The sequence below is a fragment of the Panthera tigris genome, chromosome D1 (genome assembly GCF_018350195.1).
Source record: "Panthera tigris isolate Pti1 chromosome D1, P.tigris_Pti1_mat1.1, whole genome shotgun sequence".
Lineage (NCBI taxonomy): Eukaryota > Metazoa > Chordata > Mammalia > Carnivora > Felidae > Panthera > Panthera tigris.
Genome location: NC_056669.1, coordinates 38,760,016 through 38,776,867, shown reverse-complemented (window position 1 = coordinate 38,776,867; position 16,852 = coordinate 38,760,016). Strand labels below are relative to the sequence as shown.

At 43.2% G+C, this 16,852-nt stretch overlaps 1 protein-coding gene across 3 annotated transcripts in view; it reads left to right on the top strand.

Moving 5' to 3' along the window:
- Nucleotides 1-16,852, top strand: part of PIWIL4 (piwi like RNA-mediated gene silencing 4) — a 45,082-nt gene that overhangs the window by 11,370 nt on the left and 16,860 nt on the right. For 2 of the 3 annotated variants that reach the window (XM_015536107.2, XM_042959100.1), the window contains exons 6-11: nucleotides 1,178-1,258; nucleotides 2,757-2,954; nucleotides 4,685-4,796; nucleotides 9,179-9,302; nucleotides 11,706-11,823; nucleotides 14,358-14,469. In XM_015536107.2, coding sequence (XP_015391593.2) covers nucleotides 1,178-1,258; nucleotides 2,757-2,954; nucleotides 4,685-4,796; nucleotides 9,179-9,302; nucleotides 11,706-11,823; nucleotides 14,358-14,469 — 745 coding nt within the window. Of the gene's footprint in view, nucleotides 1-1,177; nucleotides 1,259-2,756; nucleotides 2,955-4,666; nucleotides 4,797-9,178; nucleotides 9,303-11,705; nucleotides 11,824-14,357; nucleotides 14,470-16,852 lie in introns of all 3 variants that reach the window. The other variant, XM_042959101.1, reaches the window with a different exon arrangement.

The following is a 16,852-nucleotide window of genomic DNA, read 5'->3' as shown; positions in this document are numbered from 1 at the left end:
GTGATGTCTCAGAGATAGCAGCTGTGGGTGGGGGAGGGTTGCCTTTTCCTTACCCTCTCTCACCCTCCACCCCAGACTTAAATATTCTCTGTTACTTGTTACCAGCTGCTTTCTGCTCTCGCCCCACCCTCAGCCCCCTGCCCTTCCCCCCATGAACCCCTGCGGCAGAAGGAAGGGTGTGATTACACCACTCAGTGTCCTTGAAATTGATGCAAGGGTTACTTGCTTCAGTGTTATCTGGGATGGAGGGTGAAACTCCATAAAATGCAGATTTCCTCGACCCTCCCTGGACCTAGTAAACAGAACATCAAGAATGGGGCCTGAAAAATCCATATTTTGAGTACACTTTCTAGATGACACATGGCAACACAAAGGCTTGTGAACCACAATTTTCCACACTGCTGGTGTGGACCAGCAAGATGATATGTCCAGAAACCTTTGACGCCAGCCCTTTGCTCAATAATGGCCTCTGGACAGGAGGAGGATGGAGGAGTTTGGTTGTTGGGCTGGGCACATGAAGGAATCCACCCCCACCCCCAGATGTATTATTTCCTAATTCTAGTCAGAGATCTTGCTGAGCAGCCTTAGGTCATATGTTCAGTATGGTCAGATATGCAGGCTGAGGCTCAGTGTCATATGGTAGCCAAAATCATGGAGTTATAACCCATGTTTTCTGACCTGAAATGTGTATACTTCCCTCATGCGGTGGGCAGCCTCAGATCAGTGATGTGTCCAGCTGCACAGGTGACCAGGATGTTAGTTGCTGAAGAGGCAGCCATGCCATGTGGGGAGCTTGAGTAGCCTCACGAGAAGCCGCTTCCCCACCTCAAATCAGAGAAGACATCAGAAGAGCCTTCAAACATGGCTTGCCTCGCTCCATCCATGCTAACCAGTATGTGACAACCACAGTCCTATTGGTGACCACGTATTTATCATTGCAGTTAAGCACGGAGGACAAAAGCAATTTCAGTGATACCATTCTCAAATATGAGGAAGTGATAGTTCTCATATACACACGCGTGCTTATATTTAGCATCCAAACCTTCCAACGCTAGAAGAATGAGAGTTCTATACTTTCTACATACTTTTATCGGGATGTTCAGCATGGGTACAAACTTAGAATTATACCGTTATTAACTGATGTTTACCAAATATTTAAAAATATATATACTTGCAGGATCTTAAAAAAGTTGGCCATGTACCAAATAGGACGGAACTTCTATAAGCCTTCTGAACCAGTGGAAATTCCCCAACACAAGTAGGTTTATTTATATTTTCTGTTACTCTGAAATTGCGGTAACGTGAAGAACATAATTTACGATGCAATATTATGCGACGTTATGCCATTATGCCTCCTCTGAGAGACTGTGTATTATGAAAAGTAATGGATTTTTTTAATTTTCAAGGTTTTTTTATAGAATGGTGAATGTCAGTGTGAAGCTAGCAGCCTGTTTTCTTATATTGGTGTGCTAGATCATTATCATAAGTCGTGGAAGGAATTCAGAAACTGAGTTTTTTGTGCATGACAAGTAGTAATGAAAGCAGAATAAGCTATATTATGTTATACCACATATTGATCCTCTGCTTTCTTGCTGACAGCAAGTTTGGTTGATGTTGGGTCAGCAGAGGTCAGACGAACCAGTCGACTAAACGGAGAAGACTTTTCACTCCGAACTGGGGAGTGGTTGCTTTCGGGAAGGTGGTCAGCTATGTCTGCAGCGGGTTGTCAGCTCTCCAAAATATGTGGTCAAGCTAAAGACAGAGAGGCAGTGGGTAACCCAAAGACAGATGTGTAAACAAAGGAAGGAGTGCATAAAAGAAAACGAGGGGCACAGTGTTTAGCCTGCGGGCAGGTAGGGAGAACATGGCGGGGTTTCCATATGTTAGTTCAGTGTGTCAGAGTAGTCCATGGAAAGCACCCTGTTGGTGCTCTCACTTATCTCCCAACCTGGATTAGAAACTCTTGTAGGTCCAGTGTTGTGCTGGGCTGGAGTGGGTGCCCAGCGCACATGCTTGTCCTAAAAGCTGGCTGTGAATCAAGTCCACAAAGTAAACTGAAACAATTAAAAAAAAACATATTTGCCTGTTCTTTCATGTCTTTTCCATAAATTTTTCTTTTCCAAGACTTCAATCCATGATATCCATGAATGTAGAAAGGAGTTGTAGCCTCTGCTGTGGTGTCCCTTTGTGTGTTTGCATGTGATGTCATTTAGATTATTTCTTGCTCTCGTGAAGTCTGTACACTGTCTTCACCGTTGAGTCTGCGTGCTTTTCTGAACCTTGAAGTTTTTGCGCTGGGACGCACAACTCCATAAATGTAGTAATCCTACAGCTGTGGCTCCCAACCAAGGGCAGGTTTGTCCTCCAGGGGTCATTTGGCAATGTCCGGAAGTATTTTTGGTCGTCACGGTGTGAAGGCTATGCCTGGCTTCTGGTGGGTAGAGGTCAGGGGATATTGCCAAACATCCTGTGGGGCACCGGACGGCTCCTGACACAGAATGATCCAGTCCCAAATGTCGGTAGTGCCAAGGAGGGGGGATGCTGTTCTCTGGGATGCATTTATCATAAATATATGCTTAAAGACACTCCCCAGCTAGAAATAACTAAAGATTTTAGTCAGCAACTGGAAGAAATCAGACTGAAGAAAGAGTGTTCTATAAAATCAGGAAAATTGGAATATAAAATCAAATCATCACTAAAAATGTTTATTGTTTTATGATAGGGCATTTCAAATTTATCTGTCTATCTATTTGAAGGTTGTCCCTTTGGCCTGGGTTTGCTATTTCTGTGTCACGGTTTGAGAGCAGGCTCCTATTTACTGCTGATGTGAGTTATAAAATACTCCGGAATGAGACTGTTCTGGAATTCATGACTGATCTCCGCCAGGAAACTACTATGTCCTGCTTTACCCAGACGTGTGAAAAACGGCTGCTGGGTCTCATTGTCCTTACAAGGTAAGATTAAGAAAACTTCCTGAGGGAATGAATTCTTTTTTTTTTTATTTTTTTAATGTTTATTTTTTGAGAGAGAGAGAGGGACAAAGTGTGAGCAGTGGGGAGGAGCAGAGAGAGAGGGAGACACAGAATCCAAAGCAGGCTCCAGGGTCTGAGCTGTCAGCACAAGAGCCCATCACGAGGCTTGGCTTGAACCCACGAACCATGGATAATTAACCGAACACTGTACCCAACTGTGAGATCTTGACCTCAGCCGAAGTCGGACACTTAACTGACTGAGCCACCCAGGCGCCCCGAGGGAATGAATTCTTTATGCTGTTTGGGAACAGGAATAGCCACAGGGCATTGTCCTGAGCACAGATCTGATCAGTTTACTGGCCTGTTTAGACCTGGCCATTCTCAGTTGACTAGGGTTCAGACTTCCTGGAGTGGCCTTCAGGAACCGTCCACTCCTCACACGGCCCTACAGCATCTCTTGCTGCACCCCTCTCCCCACTCCTGAGAGTCTGCACTTTGCTGCTTCAGTGCCTTTGCCTGGATTTTCCACCCTTAATTCTGCCTTTTTAAAGTTCTATTTCCACAAAGTCCTGCTCATACCTCACTGCTTTTCTGAAGCCATCACCTGTCCACTCAGCTGGAAGTACTCAGTTACCTCCCCTGTGCTGTTCCCGTAGCACATTGCTCATAACCCTTTTATTTCATTTTATTCCGTCACAGGAGAGAACATCAGGTCCATGTCTCTTCTTCTCTGTAAGATTAGAGGGGCTTTAAGACCAAGATCTTTCAAATCCCGAGGTTTATCTGCATATAATTTTCCCTGCATGCACACTGAACTGAGTTAAACACGGATAGATTAGGTTGCTTCCTGAGTACCAACCACAAAGCTTACCATGTCCTTCTTCAGTCCACAGACAGTTCTTCTAGAGGACGTGTTAATCCTCTTTCTAATCTGGCTTGGAATTTACACTTCAAGTTGTTTTTTCTGGGTTATATAGCAGGGCCATAGGCCTGGTTGTCTTCCATACCACCTGAGGAGAGAAGGCCACCCCTTGATCCTCTTGTCATGATTGCCAAGAATTAGCTTATCACACTATTCCAGAGTAACCTTGCAAAGAACCAAGAGCCTAGGAGTCAGCTGACAAGGAGGTTCCTGTCTTGCGGCTGGGGCAGCATGCAAGAATATTCCAGGCCACACAGTGCTGCAGGGGGAAATAGACTTTAGAATGATCTTAGCCAGCCTGCTTTGCAGTTTGGCTGAGGGCCAGCCCTCGATGGGAGATCACGTGGGATACCCAGCTGGCATGGTTGATCAACCTTCTTCAGGTGCTTTTTAGCAGAAGAACTGTCTGGGAGCTCAAAAACTCTGAGTGATACCAGAAGCTGATGGGAAAGCTTTGAAAATGGGAAAGCTTTGAGCAATGCTTCACCCTTTGAACATATAGGAATAATTTATCTGAAGTTAGAGTGTCTCTCATTGACAAAGATTGTGGTCTAATGACTTCCTTACCAGTTTTGTTGGAGAATGGAGGTCTTCCTGTATCCTGAAGAGTTAATGAATGCTCTTCTCAGATAAGATCCAGTCATTAAAAAAAAAAAAAAAAAAAAGACTATTCTTGTATTACTATTGTAATTTCTGAAATTCTGGAGTCTAATACTTTGAATTAAAGCTGTAGTGAAATAGCCGCTTGTATGATTTGGAAACATTTGTGAAGATTTCTTGCATTTCCCAGATACAATAACAAAACCTACCGCATCGATGACATTGACTGGTCGGTGAAGCCCACGCACACCTTTCAGAAGCAGGATGGCACTGAGATTACCTATGTGGATTACTATAAGCAGGTTGGACTTCTGTACTTTATTCTGGTCTCTCTTCCTCTTAGTTTAGAGAAGTCTCTCTGTTCCTTTCCAGAGCTAACAAGTCCCCCAAATTGTCAGGCTGAGACAGCTTCTGACATAATTCTTCGACTTGTCTCTTCCCCTCCAAGCCTGCCTTCCCTGGCTTGGCTCAGACCTGATCCTGTCTCCTGTTGTCCTTCTTCCTGTAGTCTGAGTAATTTCCCTTAAAAGCGTATCTGATAATGTCATTTCCTTGCTTAAAGTATTTCCATGACTTTGTAGTACCTTAGAAGCCAGTCCTAAGCTCCTGGGCAAAGCCCCTTTATGATCTGGCCACTTCCTGCCACTGGAGCCTCATCTGTTACCACTTTCGTTTCCTTTGTTCTGCTGTGCTTATGTTTGTGGTTCCTTTAGTCAGTTACTCCTACCCACCCCCCACCCCCTTGCATCCTCATGCATGTTACTTCCTCTTCCTGGACTCCCCTTCACAGCCAGCCAGTCAGTCATCAACACCCTTCAATACTCAGCTCAGCCGTCAACTCTCAGGCAAGCCCCATGGCACTCTCCCCAGGGGCCCCTTCCTGCATTTAGCCCCATCACGTTATCATGGGCAGGATGTGAAGGGTCTGACTTCCCTCCTGAACTTTGGGCTCTTTATTTCTGGATACCCAGGGGAACACGGTGCCTTGCCTTGCACATAGCAGACACTCAAACATTTGTTGATGGAATCTCCCGCTGCCTCCAGGAGCGTGATTCACAATTATCACCATCACTGTTACCTCTACCCCCACCTTCCCCTCTGAGTTCCTTACAGAGGCTCCTTCTCTTTAATGTACAATCGTATTTCAGTCTCCAGAATCTCACAGATATTTCAGAAAACAAACACATAGCAAAAACTCTTCCTTTCTATACTTTCAAGAATATATATGTATAATTTTTTTTTCCTTAGCTGATTTCTTTGGAAGGTCATCTTCACTGGCTCCAAGCACCTCTTCTGTTCTTCCTCCCTGAAAGCTCCATAGTCTGGCATCCAGTCTGCTGCTATGGAAATAGCTCCCTTTAAAGTCAAATTCAGCTACTGAACTTATTGTAAGGGGCTTTTTGTGGCACGTGACACCAGTGACCAGTCCCACCCGACTGAGTGGCTCTCCTCTTTGACTCCTGGGCACAGCCCTGATGGCTCCCCCCCAGATTTTGTTGTTGAGTTTCAGCCTCCTTTGATGCTTTCCCCTTCCTTTCCCTTCAGGTGTTAAATGCGATTATTCACCATGGTTCCCTCATATAGGATCTCCTCTTCATATCTCCAGACCTCTCAAATACAGTATTTTTGCCCTTGTTCGTGAATTATACTCATTTCCATTTTCAGACCATATTTTCATGAATGTCCTGCAGGCATTTCAGACTAACATCATTCATTCTGAATTCGTTGTCTTTCACACTCCCGTTTCTCCTTGGAAATTCAACCTCTTGCTTCCGTCCTCTTCTTTACCCTCACCTGCTCATTCAGTTGTCACCAACATCAGTCCTGCCTTCTTTATCTGTGGATTCTCCCAGGACCTCATCTCCCTTCCCCAGCCCTATAACTGCTGCATGAATGCAAAACGACTCACGGATCCCCACCTGGAAGATTTGGGTCACCCCCTTATGGTGCCCTTGCCCCAGCTTTGTCTTCGCTGTGCCCTGTTATCCTAACTGCCCTGTTATCCACACATCTTCCTGAAATGCTACCCAGAAAGGTGGTTAAGAGCATAGGCTATAGAATAAGGTACTCCTGGCACTGGCTGTGTGACCTTGAGCAAATCACTAAACCTGGAGGGTCATCTGTGAAGGGGAATCATTGATCTGCCTTCATGGGGCCTGTAGCGCAAGCATAGAATGAGGTAGCCATGCCTGTAGAGTTTTTAGCCCAGTACCTGCACATGGCGAACACTGGATAAATGCTGGAGACCCGGCCCCTCTTTTCCCAGCCTCCCCTTTCTTCATCTCTGGCATCACACACTTTGGTCCCATCTCACCTTTCAGCCTCATCTGTCACCGCATTGCCACCAGGCACCCCATGCTGCTGTCACCCCATCCACTCGCTGTCACTAAATGTTTCTCGGCCTTTGCTCGTGTCCACTAGACACTGGCATAAATCCACACCACACCTTTCCCCTTCACCACCAGCTAAACCCTTAACTTGCAAGTCACGTGTCACCGCATTTGCAAAGTCCTCTCTGACCTTGCTTCCTGTCACATTCACAGAAGAGCTAGTGATTCTCTTCTCTGAGCACTTGTATCACGCATCATGTTGCTTCTAGAATGTCTTCCTTGTAGAACAGGGATGGCATTTGGCTAACCCGTGATGAATAGTGCCTAGCAGAGCATCTTGTGCATGATGTGCTCCATAAGTGTTTGTTTATTAACCACCAAGTTTGTTGAACATTTGGGTTTCTTTCCTGCATGATTAAATTTGTTCTTCCTTGAACAGAGGTATTTTTAGGACCTGTGACATTCTGAAAAGAGAATCATGGTAAAATCCCACTCAACTTTCTTTGTAATGAGTTGCGGTTCACTGCATGTATGTTGTAATTAGGGAGAAAAAGAAAGAAATTGTGCCAATTCTAGAATGTCTTCCTCTCTGTCCCAGGGAAAGGAACACTAAATTACAATGTAGTCAACTCTCAAAGTGGACATCTTGATTTTGACTTTTATATTTCTCCATTTTATTTTATCATGAAAAATATTTTCAAATGCTAAGAAAACTGGGCAAGGGAGAAAGTAAAGATTACCTTATGACACAGTTTAGGGGAGACAATTCTTGGCCACTTGCCAGGTAAATGCAATACCCTCTTCCTGGAACATGCCCCGGCGAATCTTTATACTCCCGTATTCCCTTCAAGGTGCTCTTTTGGGCTCTGCTTCCTTCGTGAAGCCTTCCCTGATTTACCATCCATGTATTGTTTTCCTACCACCACCTTTCCTCCCCAGGGACCCAGTACTGAATGGTGTAATAAGCAAAAGTTCCCAAGTCTTAGAGGATAAATCCTGGCTGTGCTGATTTCCAGTTCTGGGACCTTGGGAGGGTTGTTTCACTTCTCGTGATACTTCCTCGTCTGTGGAGGGGATGAACTAGTATCTGTCTCATAGGTTTGTTGTTAAGATTAAGTGAGGAAAAGTAGAGGTGCTTAGCACGTCATCCTTGTACTTCTCATACCTTGTTTGTAGAAGGTGTAGTTGTATCAGGTAGGGATTGTGCCTCTTCCATTTTTGTGTCCACTGTGGTAGTGGCGTGAGATGTTTACTGTACTGACAAAGTCACGTACCAAACTCTCCTTCTATGAAGACTTCGCCAAGCTTTTTAGCTATAGCATTCGTTGCAATCAGCACTTCAAAGTGCAATTTCCTGAATTGTTTTATTTTAATGACTAGAAGTCCTTACTGAATAGAGAAACTCTCACTTCTTGCCTCCTTAATTATGATTATTGATGTCAGCATCACGTAGTGCCCAGGCATTTTGTAGATTATAATTCCAGTTGTTCTGTCATTAGTGTTGAGTAAATTACACCGGAAATGAGTGGTAATTGGAACCTCTGCTGTTGGAAGGTAAATGAACTTTTGGCAAGGTGAGAATGTTGAAATTCAAGGTTAGGAAGGGAAAGGGGGTGGGATAGGAGTGAACAGTTGCCAAGGACTCATTAGAAACCAGACACCATGCTAGTGGTTTATGTCAGATGCCTCTGAGCTACTGTTCACCTCATTTCATAGATGAGGAAAGGTAAGTAACTTCCCCAGTGTCACAGTCCAATTAAACAGAAGAGCCAAGGATCAGGTTCACATTTGCCAGACTTCAAAGCTGCTTCCCTATAACATCAGGCTGTCCTGGAAATTAAGGAGACAGTCATGCTTTTTTGGGAAATCTGAGGTTCATTCAATATAACCCACACCCCCAGTTTGTGTGTGGATATTTTCAGAATGACTATAGATGCTCAGAGCCAGTTAGTTACACATGGAGTTGCAGGCCTCAGTCATCAATAGTGGAAAGGCTGGCACTGAGTCCCCTCCACTGGGGCCACTGAACTGTGTACACAGCCAGCTGGAGGCTGTTCTGACTCTGGATGAGGCAAGGAAATAACTTCTTTTCTGTTTTAATCTACAAAATGCCTGGGCATCGCATTGTAAAAGATAATCATTAAAATCATAACACTGACTCTGAGAAGTAAAAGACGAGTCCTAGGAGGGAAGTAGAAATGAGTGGGTAACCATAGGGATTCCTAGGGATTTTTTTTCTTTATTGGAAAGATTTATCTATTCACTTTAGGATTACCTTGTGGCTTATAAGCAACGATGCTTATTTTACAGTGTTTCCATATTAATTTTTCCCTCATTAATCTTGCATTCTATAGCAATATGATATTACTTTATCTGACCTAAACCAGCCAGTGCTTGTTAGTCTGCTGAAAACCAAGAGAAATGACAACACTGAGCCTCGGGTGGCCCACCTGATACCCGAGCTCTGCTTTCTAACAGGTAACGTTTATGCTTTATACTCTATCAGTCAGGCTCTTGATCCAAGGCTCAAGGCATATGCTTAAAGCATATCCAGGCTCAAGGATCCAGGCAGTGGATAGCTAGTGGAGTGCCAGAGCATTCATTTAACCCATGGATGGTGGGCCCGCTAAGTGATGTGTTTTATAGAGGAAAGTGGGAGGGTAGAGTGCCCTTTGGAAATTGCTTGGCACAGTAAGGGTTATATGCTTTTTTAATCTCATGCGTTCTGTTTGTTACTTTGACATAAAAGAGGCCACCAGATATTTTCTGAAAACCAAGCTTCTCTTTTTTTTACGTGCACTATTCAGTCTTTTATGTATCTTGAGCCACTTCATTGAGGTAGTGATTGACATGTCAAAAGCTGTGCATATTTAACTAATACCATCGAATGAGTTTGGGGTAAGTGTACACTTAGAAAACCGTCAGCACCCTGAAGGTCGTAGGCCTGTCCTTCACCTACCAAAGTTTCTTGCTGCTCCAATTATTATTATTATTATTATTACTATTATTATTATTTTGACGCACACTGTTCTATTTGACTTCTGTGTGATTTAAGTATAATTATAATTATCTCCATTTTATGAGTGAGGGAACCAAACCTTGCAGATTGCTTTAAGTCCCATGCCTTTTAATAGGCAAGATTAGGATTTAAACTTTTACCTGTTTGATTTCAGATCTTAATTTCTTTCTTATGGTACCTCTCACCCCAGAATAAGAAAGGGGATTCTAGGGAGTCAGTTAAGCTTAGAAGTAGAAACCTTTACTATGATGTTATCCAGTTAGAGAGCTAAAAGGGAGTAGCCAAAAAACCAGTGTGAGTTAACTTCATTTGTGAGAGACTCTAGAGGTGCTAGTAATTAATAAGAAATAAGCTCTCAAGGTTAAACTCTTCTAATACAGGAATAGTTTACAAATGGTAACACCATGTATACTGTTACCTCAGGGCCTTTGCATTAACTGTTACCTGTGCCTGAGTATTTAAAAAAATTTTTGTATTTATCTTTTTAATTCTAGTATAATTAACATACAGTGTTACGTTAGTTTCAGGTGTACAGTATAGCGATTCAACAATTCTGTACATCACCCGGTGCTCATTTGGATAAGTGTACCCTTCCTCCCCTTCATCTCTTTCACTTATCCCCTCACCCACCTCCCCTCTTGCAACCACCAGTTTGTTCTTCATATTTAGGTGTCTTTCCTTTTGTTTGTTTCTTTTTTTTTCTTTGTTCGTTTTTTGTTTCTTTCTTAAATTCTATGTATGAGTGAAGTCATGTGGTATTTGTCTTTCCCAGTCTGACTTATTTGACTTAGCATTATATCCTCTAGATCCATCTATGTTGTTGCAAATGGCAATGTTTCATTCTTTTTTATGGCTGAAAAATATTCCGTTGTGTATGTATGTGTATGTGTGTATATGTCTGTATATACACACATACAGACACACCAGATCTTCTTTATCCATTCTTCTATTGATGGACACTGGGTTGCTTCCATATCTTGGTTATTACAAAGAATGCTTCAATAAACGTAGGATGTATATATATTTTAAAATTAGCATTTTCATTTTCTTCGGGTAAATACCTAGTAGTGGAATTGCTGGATCATATAAAACCAAGCTTGTCTTTAACATTTTTGAGCTTCCCTAGCATAGGAAGCAATATGACTTTGATTTTCTTCAGGTACATTGTTTGCATGGTACCAAAGTGATCCTTGTTTTCCTTTTGCATGAGTTCTAGAAGTAATCCTCACTCTACAGTAGAATCTGAGTAACTGTCCCGAGTACTTTTGATCATGTTCATTTGATTAATAGGGTAGGACTAAGCAAGGAGGGCTTTCTGCCTTTTGCATTTTGGGAATCAGTTACGATATGTATATATTTATTTCACAATTAGAAAAATTAATAAGGATATAATATTTGAAGGAAGGGATGATCCTTCTTCGTGGTATTCTAGATCTGCACAGTCCCATATGGTGGCCACTGGCCACATGTGTTTAGTGAGCCCTGGAAAAGTGACTGAAGGGCCAGCTGGAGACATGGGAGACATGCTGTGAGTGTAGAATACAGACTGGATTTCTAAGACTTAGTATGAAAAAGAGAAAAGAGCTCCTTAGTTTTTATGTAGTGATTGCATGTTGAAATGATAACATTTTGGGTATATTGAGTTGAGTAACATATACTATTCAAGTAACTTCATCTGTTCTTTTTGGCTTTTTTCCAGTGCGGCTGCTAGAAGATTTAAAATGACACGTGTGGCTTGCGTTTCTTTTGCATCCAGATGCTAGATCTGAGTCCATTTAAGTGGAAAGCTTACAGTCTGCCTGAGCTGGGCTGGGTTACATTGCATGTTCATTTTTCCACTTTGTTTTCATTTACATTAATAGGGCTGACCTGCCAGGCAACCTCTGACTTCCGGCTGATGAAGGCTGTGGCTGAAGAAACACGCCTCAGTCCTTTGGGAAGGCAGCAGCGCCTGGCCAGGCTTGCTGACGACATCCAGAGGTACTGGGCAGCTTTGTGGGGTCAGAGGGTGTCCTTCCTAAGGCCTAGTTTATGGAATTGGATGGTCTACAAAACGTTTCATTCCTTGATGAACATGTCTCTTTCCTACTGACTCAGAGCAAGGCACTTTTGAATTGCGTTGGCTGGAACCAGGGGTTCACCCCAGATGCTCAGGACTACAGCCTGCAGGGGGGTGGGGGGGAGGTGGTTGGGGCCCATGCTGACAGAACTACCACCCGGCTTCAACAAGATGACTCTTGCTTTCTTCTTTGTAAAACATGGAGGTTTGGGTAAAAAATTGAATGAAGAAAAATGTTGTAATTTAAAAAACAAAAAACCCCCGCCACCTCAGCCCCCCAGTATTCACGGTCAAGAATGTTCAGTCTCAATATAGTGGCCTCAGCACAGTGACCATTAGAAGATTCCTACTGTGTGTTCTTTAAGCTTAGGAATGCTGTGTGCCCTTTGGGTTAGCCCATCTGGCCCTCAGACTGCACTCCTGTCCTCTTTCTGACAGTTGGCTGTCTCTTGGGATCCCAGCTGCTCCTGTTTTCCCTTCTGACCTAGTAAAACTTCACTGCCCCCTGCTATAGCCTCATGTAACTGTAGGACATATGTGGCTAGTGCCCACATCTTGAAATGATCACATTTTCAACTTACTGAGTTAACGGCATACATTTTAAAAACAATTTTATTTGACAGTTTTTACTTTTGTAATGCAGCTATTTAGAAAATTTAAAATTACATATGTGGGTTGCTTTATATTTCTACTGGACAGCATTGTAGAATGGCCTTTTTTTTCTTTAAAGATACAAAACTTGGAGGACGAATTTGGAAATTTATGTAGACTGAAACGTGTGTGTGTGTGTACTCAGTGAATGTTTGTTTAATGCGTGAACGAATCCTGATTGGTGTATATCATTTCAAATATTTTTAAACGCATGTAATAATGTTCATTTTAGGAAAGTGGCATAGCACTGTGCATTGTGTTTTTTTTCAGTTTTTTTTAATGTTTATTTCTGAGACAGAGAGAGACAGAGCGTGAGCGGGGGAGGGGCAGAGAGAGAGGGGGACACAGAATTCGAAGCAGGCTCCAGGCTCTGAGCTGTCAGCACAGAGCCTGACGCAGGGCTCGAACTGACAGACCGCGAGATCACGACCTGAGCCGGAGCCGGAGGCTCAACCAACTGAGCCACCCAGGCGCCCCTGTGCATTGTTTTTGTAACTTTTTCTTGAACATTTCCATAGGATAAATGTGAATCTCTAATATCATGCTCATGATTTCATAGTTTTCCATTTTGTGGCTATGCTTTATGTCGTTCATCCTGGGTACCCCCCAGGCTTATGCCTGCTTGAGAAGTTTCCTGGTTCTCTCCCCTTATTCTGGGCTCTGGCTTACTCTTCCTGCCGCCTCTCCCTGCCACCTTTCAGGAATCCCATTGACTTCAACCCAGTTTCCTGACTGGAGATTACCCTACCCATCTCATCTTGGGCAGATAGCATCTGCCGGAAAATAATTCCAAGTATTCAATGTGACTGGACCACACATAGCATTAACAGATGGAAATAATGAGCTGTTGCACAGAGTCACTGTAAAGGGGTTTGAGCTCCCTTAAGGAGAGGGGGAGGCTTTACTAGGCAATGCATGGGTCTCATCAGTGTCTTCAGTGAGTGCCCGGCTTATCATGTGCCGGCTACCGTGGAGGCCAGGAGGTGAAGTCGGTACGGTACCTCTCCTGAAGGAATTTACAGCTTAATAGAGATGACCGTGTATCATAATCCAGTGACGTTATACATCAGCTGTGGTTAAGGTTTACTAAGTTATAACCTTGAAGTACTATACAAATATAAAGCAGTTAATGTTGCTAATACTAATATTCTCCCCATGATCTTCCTGCTGCCATGTCTATCCAATGAGTCTTCTGAAGCCTAAGTCCATATGCTCCCTCCTTTGTCATCATTCATCCACTCCTAGGCCAACGAATTCACATATTCCCAGAAGACATCTCCACCGGCAGAAGCTCCATAATATCTCTTTGTTAGCAAGTTTATTATCAGGAAAAATAGCTCACATTTATTGAGCACATTAGCATGTGCCCGGTCCTGTGGTAGCACTTTCCAGGTGTTGTCAGTTTAATCATTACATCACCCATTTGAAGGAGTTAACTTTATTATGCCTACATTTTGCCAATAAGGAAACCATAACTTTAGAAGATTTGAGTCTTACTCAAGGTCACATATTAGGAAGTGTCAGCACTAGGAGTTAAACCCTGGTCCGTCTGGCTCAAAGGCCCGTTTTCCTAACCAGTGTGCCACATTGGAAGCCTTCTCCATCCCTGCATGTCCCAAATGGGTTCAGTTGTCCCATAATTCTTTTGAGCAGGGGAAAACAATGGTGAGTAGAAATGAAAGTCAGGAATCCTAAAAAATAAAAAAAAATTAGTCTGACTAATTCAGTAAGTTATAGTTCTATCTCTAATAATTAAAATTCCTTAGAAGATAAGCGCTTTAATGATTTAAAACTCTGTCAACAGAAACAAGGATGCTCGTTTTGAGCTGGAGACCTGGGGGCTGCATTTTGGATGCCAGGTGTCTCTGACCGGGCGGGTTTTGCCTTCGGAAAAAATACTAATGCAAGACCACGTAGTAAGTGCTATGATTTTATTTTCATTTAAAAGTATTTGCTTGAGTATGTGTAAGTTTGATCATATGCCAGAGTGACTAGTGGGCTTGTAATAATCATTTAGTTTCTCTAGGGCCATGTCCATGCCTTCCCTTTGTCCTAAACCTTGACGTCCCCTCTGTTTTCAATCTGAGTGTACTTCTGAGGCTTAGCACCCACCGGACACGATTTAGGTCAGTGTGGTGTGGTTTCACACTTAAAAACACATTAGAAAATGGTATTTCAAGCTATGGCAATTAAAATGTTCCCACCTATTATTAATTGTTGCAGTGCTTTTGTGTCACTACATAAAAGAAAAAGAAAAAAAAAATCTATAGTACCCGAAAACTTTTTTGGAGCTGGCGAAGGTTAATTCCAATAGACTATGTTTCTTGATGTCAGGTTTCTTCCCCCCCCCACCCCCCAAGTGAAATGCTGCTTGGTTGCTATCAATGTGAAGAAACGCAGGGAGTCCGTCCCCAGCCGTAGCGTTTAGGGAAAGAGGCACTCTGAAACCCAAGGAAACACATCTCAGTTGAAAAAATGAACCCATTTTATGCAAAAATGGTAAATTATCTTTGCACTTTCCCCTCTGTTTTTGCCCATTTTAAAAGCTAATTACAGGTGCACCTGGGTGGCTCAGTGGGTTAAACGTCTGACTTCGGCTCAGGTCATGATCCCGTGGCTCGTGGGTTCAAGCCCTGCATCCGGTTCTCTGCTGAGCCTGGAGCCTGCTTCAGATTCTGTGCCTCCCTCTCTGCCCCTCCCCTGCTCATGCTCTGTCTCTTTCTCACTCAAAAAAAAAAAAAAAAAAAAAAGAACAAAAAGCAAAAAAAACCAAACATTAAAAAATTTTTTTAAAAACTTAAAAAAAGAAAGATTTTGGCTAGAAGTCAGTAAAAAGAAGCTCAGTTTCAGTTCCACACATGAAACAGGATTTAAATATTTAATGATCCGTCTCATCATCTCTGTAAGTAAAATCATATTTCTCGGAGCTTTTTTGTTGCATTTTTTTTTTTTTTTTAGTGTGGAAACAGGTCTCCATAGGAGAAGGGCATTAAAATAGGAGAACCTGCCCGCTAGTGGTGGTGGTGACTGGGCTAGAGTTGACTGTGTCATGGGCTTCCAGACCAATTCTGCTTTTCTGAAATTGGGTTCTAGGAACTGAGTAGAAGAGAGGCTCCCAGGCCTCAGAGTGAGCCTTGGACATCTGTCCTCGGTCTCTGTTAGCCCATAGCAGGTAGGGGTGTAGGTGAGAGTGCTGTGGCTCTCCTCATACTGGTGGCAATGGAAAGAATGAACCATGACTCCAGATGAAACCACTGATGGAGAGCTAACCTTTCCCCTTCATTCTTTAAGGTCGCCTCCTGGACCTGGCTGAGTCTCTTCCTGGCCACCTAATGCCACCTAATGGCGAGGCATTATGAGGGTGCCTGTGGTTGGATTTCAGACTGCTTGGTGGAAGGTGCCCTGATTGCAACATCAAGAAGACTGATCTAAGTCTGTCACTAACACCAGCTGGCTCCATAATCTCTCTCAGCCATAGCTTTGAAATCTGTAAAATAAGGGGATTTTAATGCTTCTTAAACATTCATATGCTGATGAATGAGCCCAGATTCTGGTGCAGTGGGTCCAGAATGGGACCCAGGACTCTGCATTTCTTTCTTTCCTTTTTTTTTTATATTATACCATTCTTTAAAAAAAATTTTTTTTAACATTTATTTATTATTGAGAGAGAGAGAGACAGAGCGTGAGCATGGGAGGGGCAGAGAGAGGGGGAGACACAGAATCCGAAGCAGGCTCCAGGCTCTGAGCTGTCAGCACAGAGCCTGACATGGGGCTTGAACCCATGAACTGTGAGATCATGACCTGAGCCTAAGTCAGATGCTTAACTGACGGAGCCACCCAGGTCTCCCAAGAGCTCTGCATTTCTAACAAGCTCTCAGGAAATAGCCATGTTGTTACAAGGCAATACTGAATAGCAAGGGATTTGATTCAGGGTGGTCCTTTTAAATTCTAACTGGCTCTTCCTAGCTCACTATACCAAAGACATTTCCATTCATTTCCGGTCTATGGATATAAGCAGAAGGCTAGTGACCAGTCCAAAGTCTCCCCTCTTCAGTGCCGGGAGCTGAGTTTTCCAGTCACCTGGGGGACCATCCAAGAGTGAGAAAGGAGCCTGTGCCCTGGCCTCATCTTTGCTCCTAGACATAGCTACTTCTAGCATAAAATACACTCTTAGCTACCCTGTAGCGTGTGTGAGTTGTAGTGTAGTGACCTGGAGTAGCATTTGACAGCGTTTCTATTTGAGGTAGCATTATGCCTAAAGAGACTGAATCAGACAGCCTGTTTGCTTAGGGATTCCCA